This window comes from Eptesicus fuscus, chromosome 13 (assembly GCF_027574615.1).
Source record: "Eptesicus fuscus isolate TK198812 chromosome 13, DD_ASM_mEF_20220401, whole genome shotgun sequence".
In the NCBI taxonomy this organism is placed as follows: Eukaryota; Metazoa; Chordata; class Mammalia; order Chiroptera; family Vespertilionidae; genus Eptesicus; species Eptesicus fuscus.
The window spans coordinates 6,023,156-6,039,073 of NC_072485.1; the positions used below are offsets into that span (position 1 = coordinate 6,023,156).

Here is a 15,918-nt window from a genome sequence, read left to right on the forward strand (position 1 = left end):
TGGCTCAGAAGCCCTAAGCAGGCTTCAGTGTGTAGAAACGACGTCAGAGCGGACAGACTCGAATCTAACTGGCCCCCTATTGTAGCTGGAATCCAGACTCCAAACCAGAGCAAAATGCAATGAACCAAGAGGACTTCATGAAGATGAAAGTGGGTACACTGGTGGTGAAAGAACTACTTTTTAAAGAGCTCAACAATCCAGAAACAGTGTGTCCAAGTGCCTAAGTTTACAAATGAAGAAATCAAAGCTCAGGATGAAAAAAAGACTGACCATGGTGACCAGAGTTTTAAAAAAAAAATAAAGAAAATAAAAGAAAAAGTAAAAAAATAAATAAAGGGCTGGGCCTCAAGGCCTGCCTCTCCGCGGCTGCACACCCCACACACAGTCTCCCATCGGGACACCCCAGGCCCTCTCCCAAAGACTGGATTTCCAGGAGCTCAGGAGGTTATAAACTTGAGTCATTCATCACCCCCAAAAGGATACTTCCTGGAAATAGAAATGGATTCAGAAAGGATTTGGGCAAATCTGTGAATGACAGAACAGCCATAAATAGATCCTAAGAGGAGCTGGACGCCACCTGACCTTTAGGATTGACGTCAAGGAAGATAGCTGTAGCCTCCTATGGTGGCATCTCAGGGACAGGGTTGGCAACCGAAGACTAGGTCAGATGGAACTGACCCAAAATGGCATGCACATGTTCTTATATGGCCTGGCGGAGAGCACCCGGGGCTGTGAAGTAGGCAGGGCCGGTCCTATCCATTTATAGCGATGCAACCTGGGGCAAGTCGCTTACTGGCTCCAAGGCTCGCTCTCCTCATCTGTGAACTGGGACTGCTAATGGCCCTCGGCCCCTTATCCCAAACCCTGGGGCGCTTCAGAAATCCAAACTGGTACGATTTTACAAAGGAACTACGGGGCTGATAGTGTTTGCCCAGTCCCAGAGGCGTCTAAGGAAGCACTCTGTAATCAAACACATTAATATTTTTGCAGCAAAACAAATGAATATTCAAAATAGACAGGATAAATATAGCCTCACATCAGTTCAGATCAGGTTTTGCCACTAAATGAGTTTGCGGCAAACTTACAAAGAACCCATCAGCGGCGTGCAGCGTTCTCCAGACTTCATAATCACAGATATGGAATGATGGACCCGTCTCCCCTTGGGGGAGGATTGAAGTTAAGAAACACAAAGTCATTCAAGATGCTTTGCAAAGGCGTAAGTGCTACAACCGATAAAAGGCATTAGCAACATTATTGCTGTTGCTACCATTACTCCACAGCATACTCCTTTCCAAACAGAACTCGGTTTGACCTCACAGGTGCCTAAAGCTGGTAGGATGATGAAAAGGGGCCAAGAGTTCAGGGCAACTTCTAAACTCCCCAAACTGGCCAAAACCAAGGTCAACGGCTATTGGCCCTCTACATGGTCAACCACTGAAAACAGAGCAACTGGCCACCCGAGAGAGACCAAGGCCAAGGGCCAGGCAGAGCTCTGACATCTCTGCTATATGGCTCAGGCACCCTAGAGCTGGGCCTAGGGAGCTGGCTGAGACCATTCCTTTTGGTTCCTGAGCATCTCTGCAAGAGCCAGGCAAGAGATCCCACTTGGTGTGCAGGACACACACTGTAGCTGGCCTAAGGGTTTGTCTGCAGAAGACCCAGCACTCCTAGGAAGCCAGATCCCAGCCTGATCCTGCAGCGTTGAATTCAGAAACATGACCAGGCTGTATGAGCCTGGGGAGGCTGAGGGCTACAAATGATGACTGTGTTCACACTTAAGTCAACATGCATATCACATATGTATGCAACTCTGAGAATGAGAAGGTGCGTCTGGCCCACAAGCCTACGTGCAGAACTGCTCCAGCCTTTCAGAAGAGAAAGAGAAAGAGAGACTGAGCCTAGAGTGAGATTCCAGTCTTCCAGAAGCGTACTGTGACCCTCCCAACATCACCCTCCCTCCCTCAGTCGTATCTTCTATAACGTGGGCCTCCTGGGGAAGGTTTTGGGGCCCAGAGCTTGCTCCTCCGTCTGCCTGAGAATGCTGCCGATCAGGTCTTCTAACTGTTCTGACTTCCTTCTGATGGTAGTAGTGTCTTTGTCTGGCCTCTCCTCCAATCCATGACTACATCTGACATTGTTTTTACATCTCGCCGTGCACTGTGGGGACCACCACTTCACTACTAAGTTTCATTCCAACTTTCTGTCATGCTAACAGGCTCCTCTCTCACCAGCTTGGGGCCAAGTCCTGAGGAATCCTACTGATGGCATCCCATAACAAGCTCTCCTTTCTGCCCCACTTCCCAGCAACCTCCCCTTCCTTCCTCTCCATGCCCTTCTGCTCCCCAACAACTGAAGGTACTTAACCTTTACCAACACTCTAGCCCATGGGCCTAAAAATAAAATGGGGGGCGGAGGCAGGGTAAGAGATCAACCAAAGGACTCGTATGCATGCACATGAACATAACCAATGGACACAAACAGTAGGGGGGTGAGAGCATGTGCTGGGGGGTGGGAGTGGCTGGGGAGAGGTCAATGCGGGGGGGGAAGAAAACTTATGTAATACTTTAAACAATAAAGAATTTAAATAAAGTTTTTTTAAAAGACTAAATAAATAAATAAAATAAGACCTGCCCAACTGGCATGGCTCAGTGGTTGCGCCTCAACCTGTGAACCAGGAGGTCACAGTTCGATTCCCGACCAGGGCACACGCCCGGGTTGTGGGCTCCATCCCCAATTCGGTGATCATCACTGATGTTTCTATCTCCCTCTCCCTTCCTCTCTGAAATCAATAAAAATATATTTAAAAGTAAAATAAATCTGTCGCCTCTTATTTCACTATGTTCATCACTGTTATATTATTGCCAATTCCAGTCTCCTGATGTCCAAGTCTCCCACTGATTGTGTTGTGTTGTTTCTCTGTTTTTACTGGTAGCTGGGAGGTGGGGGAGGAACAGAGAGCCTAGGAAGTAGGGAAGTAGCACCTTAATCCAGGAGCTGAGGGAGGGGCGTGGGGGGGGGGGGTAAGGCCGTCTGACCGGAGCTGAGGGGCTGCCAGCCTGAGGAGGGCCGGGCAGTGCAGGAGCATGGTGCCCCTCCTTGGTCTCTTTAGACCCTCATAGCTTTCCACCGGCACTGCCCCAGCCTCTGGGTTCCTGGGTTGCAGCAGCTTACTCTCCACCCTGAGTCAGTCAAAGCGCATTCTCCAAGTCAGCAGCCCACAGCGTGACACCAAGGGCCCAGGACCAGCGCCTCAGCACCCCAAGTCCGCGGACAGGGCCGCTCCCCACAACGCCCGCAGCCAGCACAGCCCCACGGACGCCGCGCTGTGGACACCAGCACTGGAGCTCGGATCCAATGGGGTCAGGCAGACGTGAGACCCAAACAAGGCGGGGACACAGGGTCAGTTCTTCTCCTTCACAGTTACTGGGTGCTGTCACAGCTCTAGGGACTCCTAGCTATCACTTCATTGATTCAGCACCACACCCTGCCAACCACCTCCATTTAAAAAAGTAACACAAGTATTTTTTTAATAAATAAGTAAAAAGTAACACAAGGCTCAGAAAGGGTTCCTAAACTCCAGTTTCACCACCTCGCTTCGTGGAGTATCGCACCGCCAGGCCCCAGCCCCTCCCAGGGGGGTGGAGGGTCCCGCAGGACGGGAACTTGGGGGTCCTGGGAGGGTGGCGGCTGTGGCGGCCTCTCCGGTAGAGAGGCAGCCGGGCCTGGAGAGCCAGCAAAGCGTTTCCTATCCACCGGAGCCCACTTCTCACGGCACATCACTGAAACTATTCACATCCGGAGAAGACGAGAAGCCGGCCTGGTCAGGTTTGAGGAGGGGGTTTCCTCTTCAGGAAAGTCTGAGCAAAAACAAACACTAACTCGGTCGACTTCTGAGCGGCACAAGCATCGAGACACACCTTAGCGGCGGTTGTTTTTCCGCAGCCACCGGAAAAATCGGCTAACATTGAGCTCAGCAGCACTTTCCACAAGGTAAGTCACGCTCAGAGCCACGATGAGGTACTGTCACTGTCGGAATCCGGCTCAGCTTGGGGTCATCAGACAAACCTCAGACGCCTCCCCCTTTCCCCACACCCCCTCAGTCACATCCCCTCCTACACTAATGAGAAATGGAGGAACGGGGTAGACAGAGAGGGGTGCCAAAGTGCGGATCCCCCAAGAACAGACCAAGAGCAGGCAAGAGGGCACACAGGCCAATGTAACCACAGTGACGACAGAAACCGGACTTCTCCATCCCACTTACCAGCCCCGGGGCGGGAGGGGAAAGTGAAAGTGATGGGCATGCCCTTATGACAGATGCAGGCTAACGCCAAACCCTACTGGTGAGCAATTCTCAGAACGCTCTGTGCTAGCGGCACAATCCTCTTCAGGACTGAATGACTCCAAAAGGCAGCAACGTGCAAAGGGGTGAGGAGCTGAATTTGAATCCAGCTCTGCCTCCTACTCTCTCTGCGATCCTGGTAAACAGTCTCAGTGTCTCACCATGTGAAAGCAGCACATGGCCTACACACCTCAGAGGGTCGTAACAAAAACGTGCCTCCTCAGCAAGCACTTAGTATTGGACCAGACATGTCCTCGGAGCGCGGTGGATGGTTATTTCACAGAGAAGGGACAGAAGCCAGGGGAAGCCAATGCTGGCCCCAAGTCTCTCATACCCATCCTTCCCCCTCGATTAATATGTAAATCGGCTCCTTCTAAATGTGCTTCTGGAAAGAGGGAATGAGAAGGGAGAGAGGAAGCCACGTTCCTGGTGATGAACGTTCACCAGGAATGACGTTGGGACCGGCAGCGGCTCTAGCGCCCTAAGCAGCATCCGGCCCCTCCCATCCTCCGGAGCTGCAGCCGGCCTGCCTTGGCAGAGACCACTGATGGGAACCGAGTACCTGAAACCGGGCGACATGGCCAGATCCGGGCCGTGGGAGACCTTCATCCTCAACCCCACCTTCCTTCTTCCTCCCTCCACTTTCAGTCACTCCAGGCAAAAGAGAACCGTCCAACAGCAGAACAAGCAAACGGGAGCCCGAAAGCAGAAAGAGCGAAAGCCTAGTAAGATCTGGGTCCAGGCGTTCCCCAACACTTAGGAAAAACCCTAGGCCCCTCACCACACGTGGAAAGCATACCCCAGTCCCAAGACTTAGAAAGACGTGGTTTTTTTTTACCAATAGCAGGGAGCACAGGGGAGTCGGGCGCCAGGACTCGGGAGCGGCCAGGTATGAAGGCCGGCTGCCAGGGCCGGAGGTTCGGGCCGGGTGACCGTGGGGCTGGGGAGGGACCTACCTGTGCTGCTCTACGGCCTCGTTGTCAGGAAGATCCACCCCACACACGCTGCACGGCTCCCCGAGGGTCCGGCTCTCCGACTTCATGCCCACGGCCAGCTCACCCAGCTTGCTGAACAGCTCCCTCTGGATGAAGCCCTGCGGCAGCAGGCTCCCGTAGGTGCTGAAGTCCATGGACACGGCCAGAGCGGGCTGCACCTGCACGTGGAGCCCAGAGGACACCGACGACGGCATGTTCAGCACAGAGTCAGCCTTGTGGTTGGGCAACACGGAGTAGACGCCCAGATGTTTCTCTGCGGGGGGCGCCAGGTGCTCCTGTCGGCCTGGGGGGCCCTGGCCAGCCTCCGCGGGGGTCGGCAGCGGCTCGGCACTCTCCTCGCGCCCGTAGTGCAGCTCCCTTGCACTGGTAATGACGCTGCTCCGAGTTGGGGTCCCGGGCCCCTCTTTGCCCCTTTCCTCCACCTTGTCCCCCAATCCGCCCGAAATGCTGGACTCGGCTGTCCCGGGGCTGTCCTGGCTGGGCACCTCATCCACCTGCATCATCTCTGTCTTCACCTCAGCTACCCCGGGGAGCCGCCCGGCCCCAGCCAGAGCAGGTTCGTCAGGCCCTGCGGGGGGCTGAAGAGTTCCCTGCAGGAGAGACTGCCCTATGGTCATCAAACTGTCCACGGCGGCCTTGGTGGGACTCATGGCTGAAAGGCCAAACGAGGTGGACACGGACGGGCTCTGGTCCGCCATGGGCCCGGGGAGGCTCTGCGCAGCCACACTGGCATACCCACTCTCCTCGCTGGAATGCTTCGAGATGAAGATGTTCTTGAGGTACCGGGCCTTGCGGTCCTCTTCTTCCTCCACCCCACCGTCCGCCATGGTGGCCTCCGTGTCATTGTCGTCTGTGGCCTGGATGGTCTCCAGGATCTTCAGGCACTGCTCCTCCAAGTACTCGATCTCCAAGATCTCGGCGGCGTACAGCAGGTCATCCAGGTCCTCCGCCTTGGCTTGCAGCGTGGCCGTGTAGGCATACTCCAGGATCTGCTGGAAAGTCTTTGGCGAGAGGAAGTCCAGAGTGTAGTGCTGGCTGTTGCGGTGGAAGAGGATCTCAAACATCTTGCTGGTGCAGGCCAGCACGGTCCGGTGGGCATGGAACTCCTGGCTGTCCACCATGATGACCACATCGCACAGCGTCCCGGCCAGCCGCATCTGGTTGGCCTTGCACAGGAGCCCCGAGGGGTGGCTGGGGTTCTGCAGCTGGATCATGCCCATCTTCGTCAGATCCATGGTGCTCCCCGCGGCTTAGGCATGAGGCTCTCTTTCCTTCCGGGCTCCGCGTGGTGGGGCAGGCTGAGTCTCGTGGGCCAGTGGAGAGGGCTAGAAGGGAGAAAGGGGGAAGGGGCGAAAGAGATGACAGAACAAAAGGTAGGTTAGTCAGTGTCCCCAAAAGTAAGCATTCAAACAATACAACCCCACCCTCGTTCAGCCGGCAAGAGCATCCTGGAGATGTTACCGGAGGGGAAGGGGCTTCCTAGAAATCTAGGAGTCTGCCTTCACAAACCCACCAACGAGAGCAAAGACAAACTTCTGCCACAGCACATGCCTAATTCACTGTCTGATGAAGTAAAATGAAAATTACAACGGAGTCCTCGGAGCCCTGGTCTTAAGTCTAAGAGTGGGGGCGGGCGGGGGGTCCTGTGCCAGGCCAACATGTTAGGAGGAGGTGCCAGCACTTAACTGAAAATCGGTAAGAACTGAGCCACTTCCTTTGGTCAATGTGAGCCCTCAGTTTCCCTCTGAACCGCCCCCCGAGCAGCAAACTTCATCTTCAAAACAATATTTGTCTGAACCCTGCTTCACTGGGGTAGCCCCGGGAGCAAAGCCAAGCCTAGCTGGGCTAGCAGCCTGCAGTCTGGCCCACACAAATCCAAGGGCAAGGGCTCTTCCAGGCCCATCCTAACACCTGGGCGCACGCTTATGTAAGATGCCTCACTAACCCCGCCCACAGTGCCCAGAGGACAAGAGGATCTATAAAAGGTAGGACAGGCTGTGGAGGGCCTAAGAGAGACGATAGGAAATATGGACCCTTGGAGCCAGGAGTGTAATCTAGGCATATGAACTCCAAGTGGGTCCCACAGGGTCTCTGGAGTGGGCAAGTCCTGTCACCAGGAGCAGCAACTGCCGCTGGGCATGGCTCCCGGTGCTAGAAGTGACACTGGCACCAGCATTTAAGGTGCGAATTACAACCAGTATGAAGGGAAGACAGGGCTGGGAGACAAAGGCCTCCCCCACAGCAAGCTGTTCAGGATCAATAACAGGGCTCTGGAACTCTGGGGATCCCCCACACACACACACACACACAACGGTTTCAAGACTTAAAAGACCTCGAAGGCCCAGTTCCCTCCAGCCTCTGCCTTGCTGTGGTCAAGAAATGAACTGGGAGCAAAGGTTCTGCCGAAATCTCCCAACGCTACTTGCTTCTGCCCCCAGAAGGAGCCCTCCGGGTTCCAGAGCCAAAAGCTCCCGCAGAAAGGGTAGTAATATGTCTCATCAAAACCGTTGGCTGCCCAGCCTGGGGTGGGGACTGGGGCCATTCATCCTCGCCTATGGCTTTTCCACAGACTACTTAGGGGTTTCCGAGAGCAATGCAAAGAATGTTAGCTGGGCTACTGAATTCCTTCCCCAAAACAAGCTCCTTGGGTCCCAAGGGAAATCAGGGTGCCCTCAGTCAGCCGTCCCTCCGGCCCGCGGCGATCCTGGCGGCGCCGGCTGCAGCGCCCACCCCGGCGGAGCGGTGGAAAGCTGGCGCTAACCCGCCCGAGCTCCAGGGATCCACCGCGCTCTCCCACCCCCCGTTCCCAGCCACCCCCACGGAGACTAGGAGACGACTTCGGCAAACTTGGAGAAGCAACTTTTCCCGGGGATCCAGGCGGCAGAAAGGAAGGGAGCCGGTCTAGGGAAGAGGAAAAGCAAAAGGGACCCGGACGAAAAGCTCGAGTCCGGGCGGGCCGGGCTCCGGGGCAAGAGCCGGGAGGAGGTGGACCGCCTGGCCGCTAAGGGGAAACACAAAAGCCCCACCGAGAGTTGTGGGAGGACAGGCAAGAAGGGGTCGGCCGGCCCTCCCTCGCCGACCCTGGGCCGTGACCCCCGGGAGCGAAGGGCAGGATCCCCGGCCGCGAGCCGGCGCCGCCAGCAGCGGTGAGCCCGGCCCAGGCACCGTGCGCGCGTCCCGGGGAGCGGGCGAGGGAGTCCGCGCTGAGCACGGCTGGGCGCTCCCGCGGGTCCGCCGGCGGGGGAGACCGTGCGCATTTCCAACGCCCGCGGGAGTGTCCCGGGGCTGTGAGGGCGAGCTGCGGGCGCGCCGGGTGGGAAAGGCGCCCGCACGCATCAGGTGCAGAGCCTGGCACCCACCGAGTGCGGCCGGGAGCGCACCGCCAGTTCCGGCGTCACGGCCAGTCCCGCCGGGAGCCGAAGAGGGCCCGGAGCCCCGGGCGCTGCGGAGCTCCGCCGCGGCCGCCCACCTCCTAAAAAGAGGGGACCAAGTCTAACCAAGAAAAAAGGGCCCACCACGTTTTCCAAAGAGAAACAAAACCCAAGCGAGTCCCAGTCCTGCTCCCCTCCGGCCCCAGATTCACTCCTCGGATCCTCCGATTATAGCTTCCCAGCCGACCGGCGAATAAACACACAAATAAGCCACAACCCTCTCTCGCGCCCGCGCACCGGTCCGCATACATATGAGCACCCACCGCTCCCGGCACCCCCGCCGGCCCCCCGCGGTACAAAGCCTCGCGATCCCCAGCCCTCCGCTCCCGCCCTCAGTCCCCGAAGACCGCTCGGCCCCCACCTCTCACCCCGACCGTGCCCTGGAGTGGAAAGGTTGGGGTGGCAGCTGTGCCCAAGCTGACAGCCGGGGCTCCCCCTTCTAGAACCCGACCCCAACCGGCGGCGGCGGCGGCGGCTGCAGCGGCAGGAAGGGAACCAGCCGAATAAAATCGGGCGCAAGCCCAGCGGCCGAGCGGCCGAAGCGAACGCGCCCCCCAGACCTCTGCAACCCCGGCGCCTCGGCAGAGGCTCTCCCTGGGCAGCGCGCCCCTCCCCGACCCCCCAACTCACCGCTGCCACGCCGGGCGCCGTGGGGTGGGCGTGCGTGCCTCCGGGGGTGTGCCAGTGTCGGGGAGCGGGGCTGCTGGAGAACTGTTGCTCTCGGGATCACGGCGGCAGCGGCGGCGTCGCCCGGCAGTTCGCAGTACCCGCTCTCATCGCCCTCAACTCCTCTCTGCTGTGAGGTTAGCAAATCACCACCGGCTTCGGCGCCTCCGCCGCGTCCCACGTCAACGCCGAGCCCCCTCCCCTGCGAGGCCCCGGCGCCTCTCCATCTTTAGTGCTGGCGGCGGAGCCGGGCTCCCTGCCCACAGCTCCCCCCTCCCGCTGTCCCCCGGCTCAGCCCGTCCCCACCCCCCGCACACCTCCCCCGCACTGGGCGCACGCTCCCGCCCCACCCCTTCCCTCCCTTCCCACCCCCTCCCTTCCGCGCGCCGGGCTCCGGGCTTCGCCTGACATCTAGCTGCTGCTGGGGCGCCGGCGGCCGCCGTCACCGGCCAGGCGGGGAGGAAAGGCGCTCACGGAGGAGAGCGCCAGGGGCTCGGAGCCCTCCGTGGGGCAGTAGAGATGCGGTGCGGGGGCCAGCCCCCGCTTTCCACCCCCAGGTTTTTCATTTCCCCTGGACACGGTTTCGCCCCTGCTGCTCCAGGAGGGGAGTTTCGTCCCGGGCTCCAATGTTTGCCCCAGTTCCGTGCGTGTCATCTCGCCTTTCACTTTTGCTCCAGGCTCAGGGCTGCACCCCCTGTAACCCGAGGTCGGTTTGGGAAGGTCGCCTTCCCCGCCCAAGCTCAGGCCCTGCGTGCCTGCCGGCCGCCGTGGGTCTCGGCGAGGAGCTACCGAACTGCGAGAAGTCTCCGGGCGCAGGATTCGCGGGCCAGAGGGTCCGCGGGACCCGTCCCTGGAGGCAGACGTCCGAGTTGGGCTTTCGCGATCCCTGGGGACTGAGGTGGGAGCCTGAGAGAAACTTTTATCCTTCTCAGTCTTACGCGTGCCCTCGGCTGTGCCCCCCAAGTGACCTGGTTGGAAACAGTTCCCGGGAGCTGCGCCCCGCTCAGCGCCGTCTCCAGGAGGCGGTGGCAGCTTGCCGCAGTCCAGGCCCGCACAGCGCCCCCTCTCGGCGGGCCGCTCCACTTCAGAGTGGAGATCACTAACCTGGGGGTAGAGCAACCAGAAGAAATCTGTCCTCCTCCGCGGCGGGGAGCCCCCTTCTGCCCCTTCCCCTGGAGCGTGGCGAAGGTAGGGGGCAAAAGAGTGGGAAGCGCGCAGCTGCGTGAAGGCAGGGGTGACCGACTAACGTTCAGGACCAGAGGCTGGGGTGGGGGTGGGGGAGAGAGTGGGGTGGGGAGGGCTATCTCTGGGTCTGTGGACAGGCAGCCCCCGAGGTCATGCAGCCTTAGCAAAGCCGGGTTTCAATCAGGGAGTCCGGGGTCTCCACATTCCGTCCCTGGCACGCGGGCGGGTCAAAGGTCTTCCGCAATACTCACGTCTAATCGCCTCCCGATGTGAGCCTCTGGCACCGCGCCAGGCGGAGAGTCCGGCCCAGGAACTGCAGGGTCAAGGAAGGTGGCAGAAGCCAACTAGAGACAAAAATCCGCTTCCGGGTGCGAAAGGCCAGAAGGCAGAGAGAGTTTACATACAAATCAACTGATCTGGGTTCCCGGGACTTACTAATGGGGTAGTCCCAGGACAGGCAGTTCCATCCCGGCCAGCACCGCTCCTGCCTCTCTTCTCTCCAGGGCAGTGCTGGGACCTGCAGGGTCCGGGAAGGGGAGAGGGCAGCCGGGGGCAGAGAAGCCACTTGGAACCGCAGTGCCTACCTGGTGCCCGGGAAAGCCCAGGCCGTGGGTGTCCCTTTTCATTAACAATAAAGAGCAATCCTGTCAGAGACGACTTTTCTAGCCAAAGACTATGCAGTCTGCAAGAGGAAGGAGATTTCAAGAAAGTTAAGAAAACTGGTCTGCAAGGAGAGCAAGTGGAGAGAGGTGTCAGAAGAGGAGAAAAGGCCCGCCTGCTGCCTCCCAGGGAAAGAGGGAATCCTTACACTTGTGCTCCTGGTGCCTGCTGAAGGGTGTGGCCTGGCTGTCCACACCACTGCCAGCCGCTCCCAAAGGCAGTCGCAGGAGAAGCACACGCTGAGCCCTTGGTCCGAGGCCTATTAATCCTCAAATCAGAGAAAATATTCTCTGCGAACAATGGGAGAGAAGAACCATTCCTCCGTGGCTCGGACTCCCCCACCGCCATACCGTACTCACTCTATGTGAAAAGCTCCCTTGCTTCATAAACTCTGCCATTAAAAAGCCCAGCCCTTGTTAGTAAGTGTTAAAGAGAGATTAATGTCTGAGTTTAAGAGGTGGAGAAGGTAACAAGAAGGAGGAAGGCAGGCTGCGTGCCAGCGCCGGGCTCTGAGCATTGCCACTTAGCACTGGAGGCTGGCGGCACCGCAGTTTGATAAGGTTTGTTGGGCCCAGATAACGCGACAGCAGCTCCACCACCAAAACTGGCACCGTTTACAGCCAGAGCTACGTCCTTGGGGCCCAGGAAGGCTGATGAGAAGCCCCAGTTCAGAGATTTCATATGGCAGCACCTAAAGCAAGCAGGATGGAAAATTACAAGCGTTCTCTCTTTCTCTCTCTCTCTCTCTCCCTCTCATATATATTTGTACTGATTTCTTTTTTCTTTTTTATTTATTTGAGGGAGAGAGAGAAACATGGATTGGCTGACACCGTACACACCCAACTGGGATGGAACCCGAAACCTGACCAGGAATTAAACCCCCGACCTCTTGGTAGTGGGGACGACACCCTGACCAACTGAGCCACACCAGCCAGGGCTTCCCTTTTTTTCTTGAAGGGAAAGGGAAGGGAAGCTGGGACATCGGTCCTAAAAATAGAAGAGCCCTCAGTCTGGAGGGAGGTCATGCTGGAGACAAGGGAACAGATGATTTCACCTTTGGATGGAATTCCATTGCTAAATCTTCCTCTTTTATTCACATACCTCCCACTGGCAGCAACCGGCCAGAGCTCCGCTTGTGGAAAAGGAGGGTGGGTAGGTCTAAGGGATCTTACAGGGAGGAGACAGTAGGAACAATAACGCCTTCTGAGCACTGACTAGGAACCTCAACACATTACCTATGCTGTTTTATTTAATGCATGTAACAGCCCTATTCAGGCAGGTCCTATTATTTCCCCCATTTCTGCAGATAAGAGGCTCAAAGAGATGAAGAAGTGTGTTATCCAAGACTACAGAATTTATGAAACATCAGAGCTGAGATTTAAAATCCAACCATTCTGGCCGAAGCCGGTTTGGCTCAGTGGATAGAGCGTCGGCCTGCGGACTGAAAGGTCCCAGGTTCGATTCCGGTCAAGGGCATGTACCTTGGTTGCAGGCACATCCCCAGTAGGGGGTGTGCAGGAGGCAGCTGATCAATGTTTCTCTCTCATCTATGTTTCTAACTCTCTATCCCTTTCCCTTCCTCTCTGTAAAAAATCAATAAAATATATTTTAAAAATAAAAAATAAAAAAAAATAAAATCCAACCATTCTGACTGCAAAGTTCTTGACCTTAGATTATACGGCCTCCAGTGGGGTAGAATAGGGGAGCCAGGGCTTTTCATTTCCTCCTCTTCTCCAAGTGCTGTGCTGCAGAGGGCCCAACAGTTCTCCGTCGAATCAGGCCCCCGGGTAAATAGACTCACATCCACCAGGATCTCTGCTCTTTCCCTCCTTCCTCAAAATCGCAGACGGAAGTTGAGGAGGAAGTTTTGAATTACAATAAAACTTGACCTAAACAGATACCCAGGAAGAAGGCTATAGGGGTGTTTTGAGTATTCTGATTGAGTATTAATGGACTATAGCAACTCATTTTATTCCAGCTCCTCATTTGGAAATAGTTTTTAAAAAGGTAAGCTTTCTGACCGTGATAAATAAGTCAAGGACTCCTACCTTTGGGGAGAAAAAGCTACTTTGCATTTCCCCAAACCTCGTGATGAGCGGGGCAGGAAGCATCTGCAGAGGAAGACGCAGGCGGTGGAGCCGAGTGAAGGCAGTGCCCACTACAGCGGAGCGCTCCGGGCTGCCACTGCGGGGGACCTGGCTTCTCCTGCTCTCAGATCACCTCACTGGGGCCCCTGCGGAAGACACAGCAGACCTTTTCTGGCGGCAAAGGACCTTACAGTACTTCAAGGTCATCATTGCAGATATCTCCTAGCTAGAGGCAGATGAGGTGAAAAATTAGACAGTCTGCTCAGTGTGGCTCATTGGTTGAGCGCCTCCGGTTCAATTCCAGATCTCAGGGCACATGCCTGGATTTCGGGCTTGATCCCCAGTAGGGGGCATGCAGGGGAGGCAGTCGATGTTTCTCTCTCTCCTTCTCCCTTCCTCTCTGTGAAATCAATAAGAAACATTTTTTTTTTTAATTAGGCAGAGTCCTGGCCTGTAGCTCAGTGGTTAGAGCGTCAGCCCGTGGACCAAAAGGTGGCAGGGTTCGATTCCGGTCAAAGGCACGTACTTCGGTTGCAGGTCCCCTAGCCCCCGGCAGGGGCACATGTGGGAGACAATGAATGTTTCTCTCTCCCCCTCCTGCCTCCCTTTTGCTCTGTCTAGAAATCAATGGGAAAGATATCCTCACATAAGGATTATGTTTTAAAAATTAGGAAGAGTCGATTTTGCCCTCAATGCATTTAGGATGGGGCAAAAGTAGGCTTACAGTTGCTCATATGGAAAATAATACAACAATAAACTGTTTCATGTACTCATAACTGTGAACCTACTTTTGCCCTACTCGGCTGTTAATATGTTTCTTTGGTGTTTGCTTTTTTTAAAATGTTAATTCTTTTTTTAAATATATTTTTATTGATTTCAGAGAGAAAAGGAGATGGAGAGAGAGAGAGAAAAAAACATCAATGATGAGAGACACATTAATTGGTTGCCTTCTGCATGTACCCCAACCAGGGTAGGGGCTGGAGCCTGGAACCAAGGTATGCGCCCTTGACTGGAATCGAACCCAGTACCCTTCAGTCTGCAGGCCAACGCTCTATTCACTGAGCCAAACCATCCAGGGCTAAATGTTAATTCTCTTATGTCACTTCCTTAGATCCCCTCTCCAAAAAAACAGAGGAGGAAATAATCCAATGACTTGTGGATTCTGGTTAGTTGAAGCCCAGAAGAGCAAATAAGCAGATGATTTCTTTGATTGATAATAGCCATCTTTTCCCCCGGGGAGTCCTGGTTAGCGGTGTTTACAAACGTGCGCTTCTTCTCCGGGTTCTGAGGACACCCTTCCTCTCACCTTCAGGGCAGAGTGACTTTTCAAAGGGGGACAAGAGGAGTTATTTCTCTTAGCCCCTGAGGCCTTGGCTTACTGCGACCCCAGATCTTGTGCTTGAGGAAGAGAAAGCGTTTTCTACCCTCTCTCTGGCATATTGCAAATGGTGTTGGGACCTCATGTTGTCAACTCAAATAGCAAATCTGAGTTGTTATTAGTGCAAAGATGCCCTGAAGGGGTAGGCGGTGTGGATGAAATCTGCAGCGGATGTTGTGGGGAAGTGTGTTTATAATTATCATGGAATTTAATGTATACTGGGACCAGATGATGGCTGCCATTTAAAAAAGAGATGCTTCATAAGAGAGGTCCCTTAATGGCAGGCAGCAGGGCTCAGGTTGCTATGGAAGAAGCACAGGGTTTCACTGGGTGTCACAAACCATGGGCCAGGTTTGACGGGGCTCCTAACAAAGCTTTGGGGTGAGACAGAGCAGCCATTGCTGCCAGCTGCTGGGCATCGTGTCTCCGTGTTGTCTTTGAAACGTCATTTGCACGGAAGAGAAGGGCATTTTCTCCCTTTGCAGACACAGAAGCGCCAACACACAGATCCTGGGCCAACGTTTAGTAGTTTTTGGTGATTCTGGAAATGTGCTTTGTCCTGAGAAAGTCAGCTTCACTTTTAAAACTACAATTTTGCAGCTGTCCAGGGGTGCGGTTCCATACAGTGTGCATGAATTGGAGCCCCCTGGCACCGCGCCGAAAATGAACCCCCAAGTCCTCAGCAGAAACGGGGGCTTTTCTGACACTCGGGTGCGTCACCGTGGGGAGGCCAGGAAGAGGAAAGTATGTAACATTTCCTTAGGCTAGTTCACTTTAAACAGCTAGCTGTTGAACATGGGAGGTGTTTGCAGGTACAGATTTCAGTTCCTATAGATTTCAATCCGTGGCAGCTGTGTTCCAACAGGAGTGCCACAGTTACGTACAACGCCTGGCGGGACGTGCAGGGGAGGGTCACGCTCATTGGAGGTGCCCCGGAAGCACCACAGTCCATAAAGACAACGTGTGTCTCCATTGCACTATTCTATATGTTTCTCCCCTGACGGACCGGACTGCCGTATGTGCATCCTGACCACCCCCTGCACGGTGGGTTTCTGGAAGACAATGTCTCAATCTTGTTCAATTTAGTATTCCCATTCCCAACCCTCAGAGTAGAGTATATGTCTGCTCTGAATGAACTAATTGAATGAATGAATGAACATATACACCAATTCAGGAG

At 55.5% G+C, this 15,918-nt stretch overlaps 1 protein-coding gene across 2 annotated transcripts in view; it reads right to left on the reverse strand.

Moving 5' to 3' along the window:
* Positions 1-9,675, reverse strand: part of ZBTB16 (zinc finger and BTB domain containing 16) — a 186,452-nt gene extending 176,777 nt beyond the window's left edge. For both annotated transcript variants that reach the window (XM_054724758.1, XM_008150146.3), the window contains exons 1-2: positions 9,396-9,675; positions 5,296-6,659 (exon numbers count right to left, since the gene is read on the reverse strand). In XM_054724758.1, the coding sequence (XP_054580733.1) occupies positions 5,296-6,569 (1,274 nt within the window). In that variant the 5' untranslated portion in view covers positions 6,570-6,659; positions 9,396-9,675. The remainder of the gene's footprint in view (positions 1-5,295; positions 6,660-9,395) is intronic.
* Positions 9,676-15,918: the final 6,243 nt, after the last annotated feature.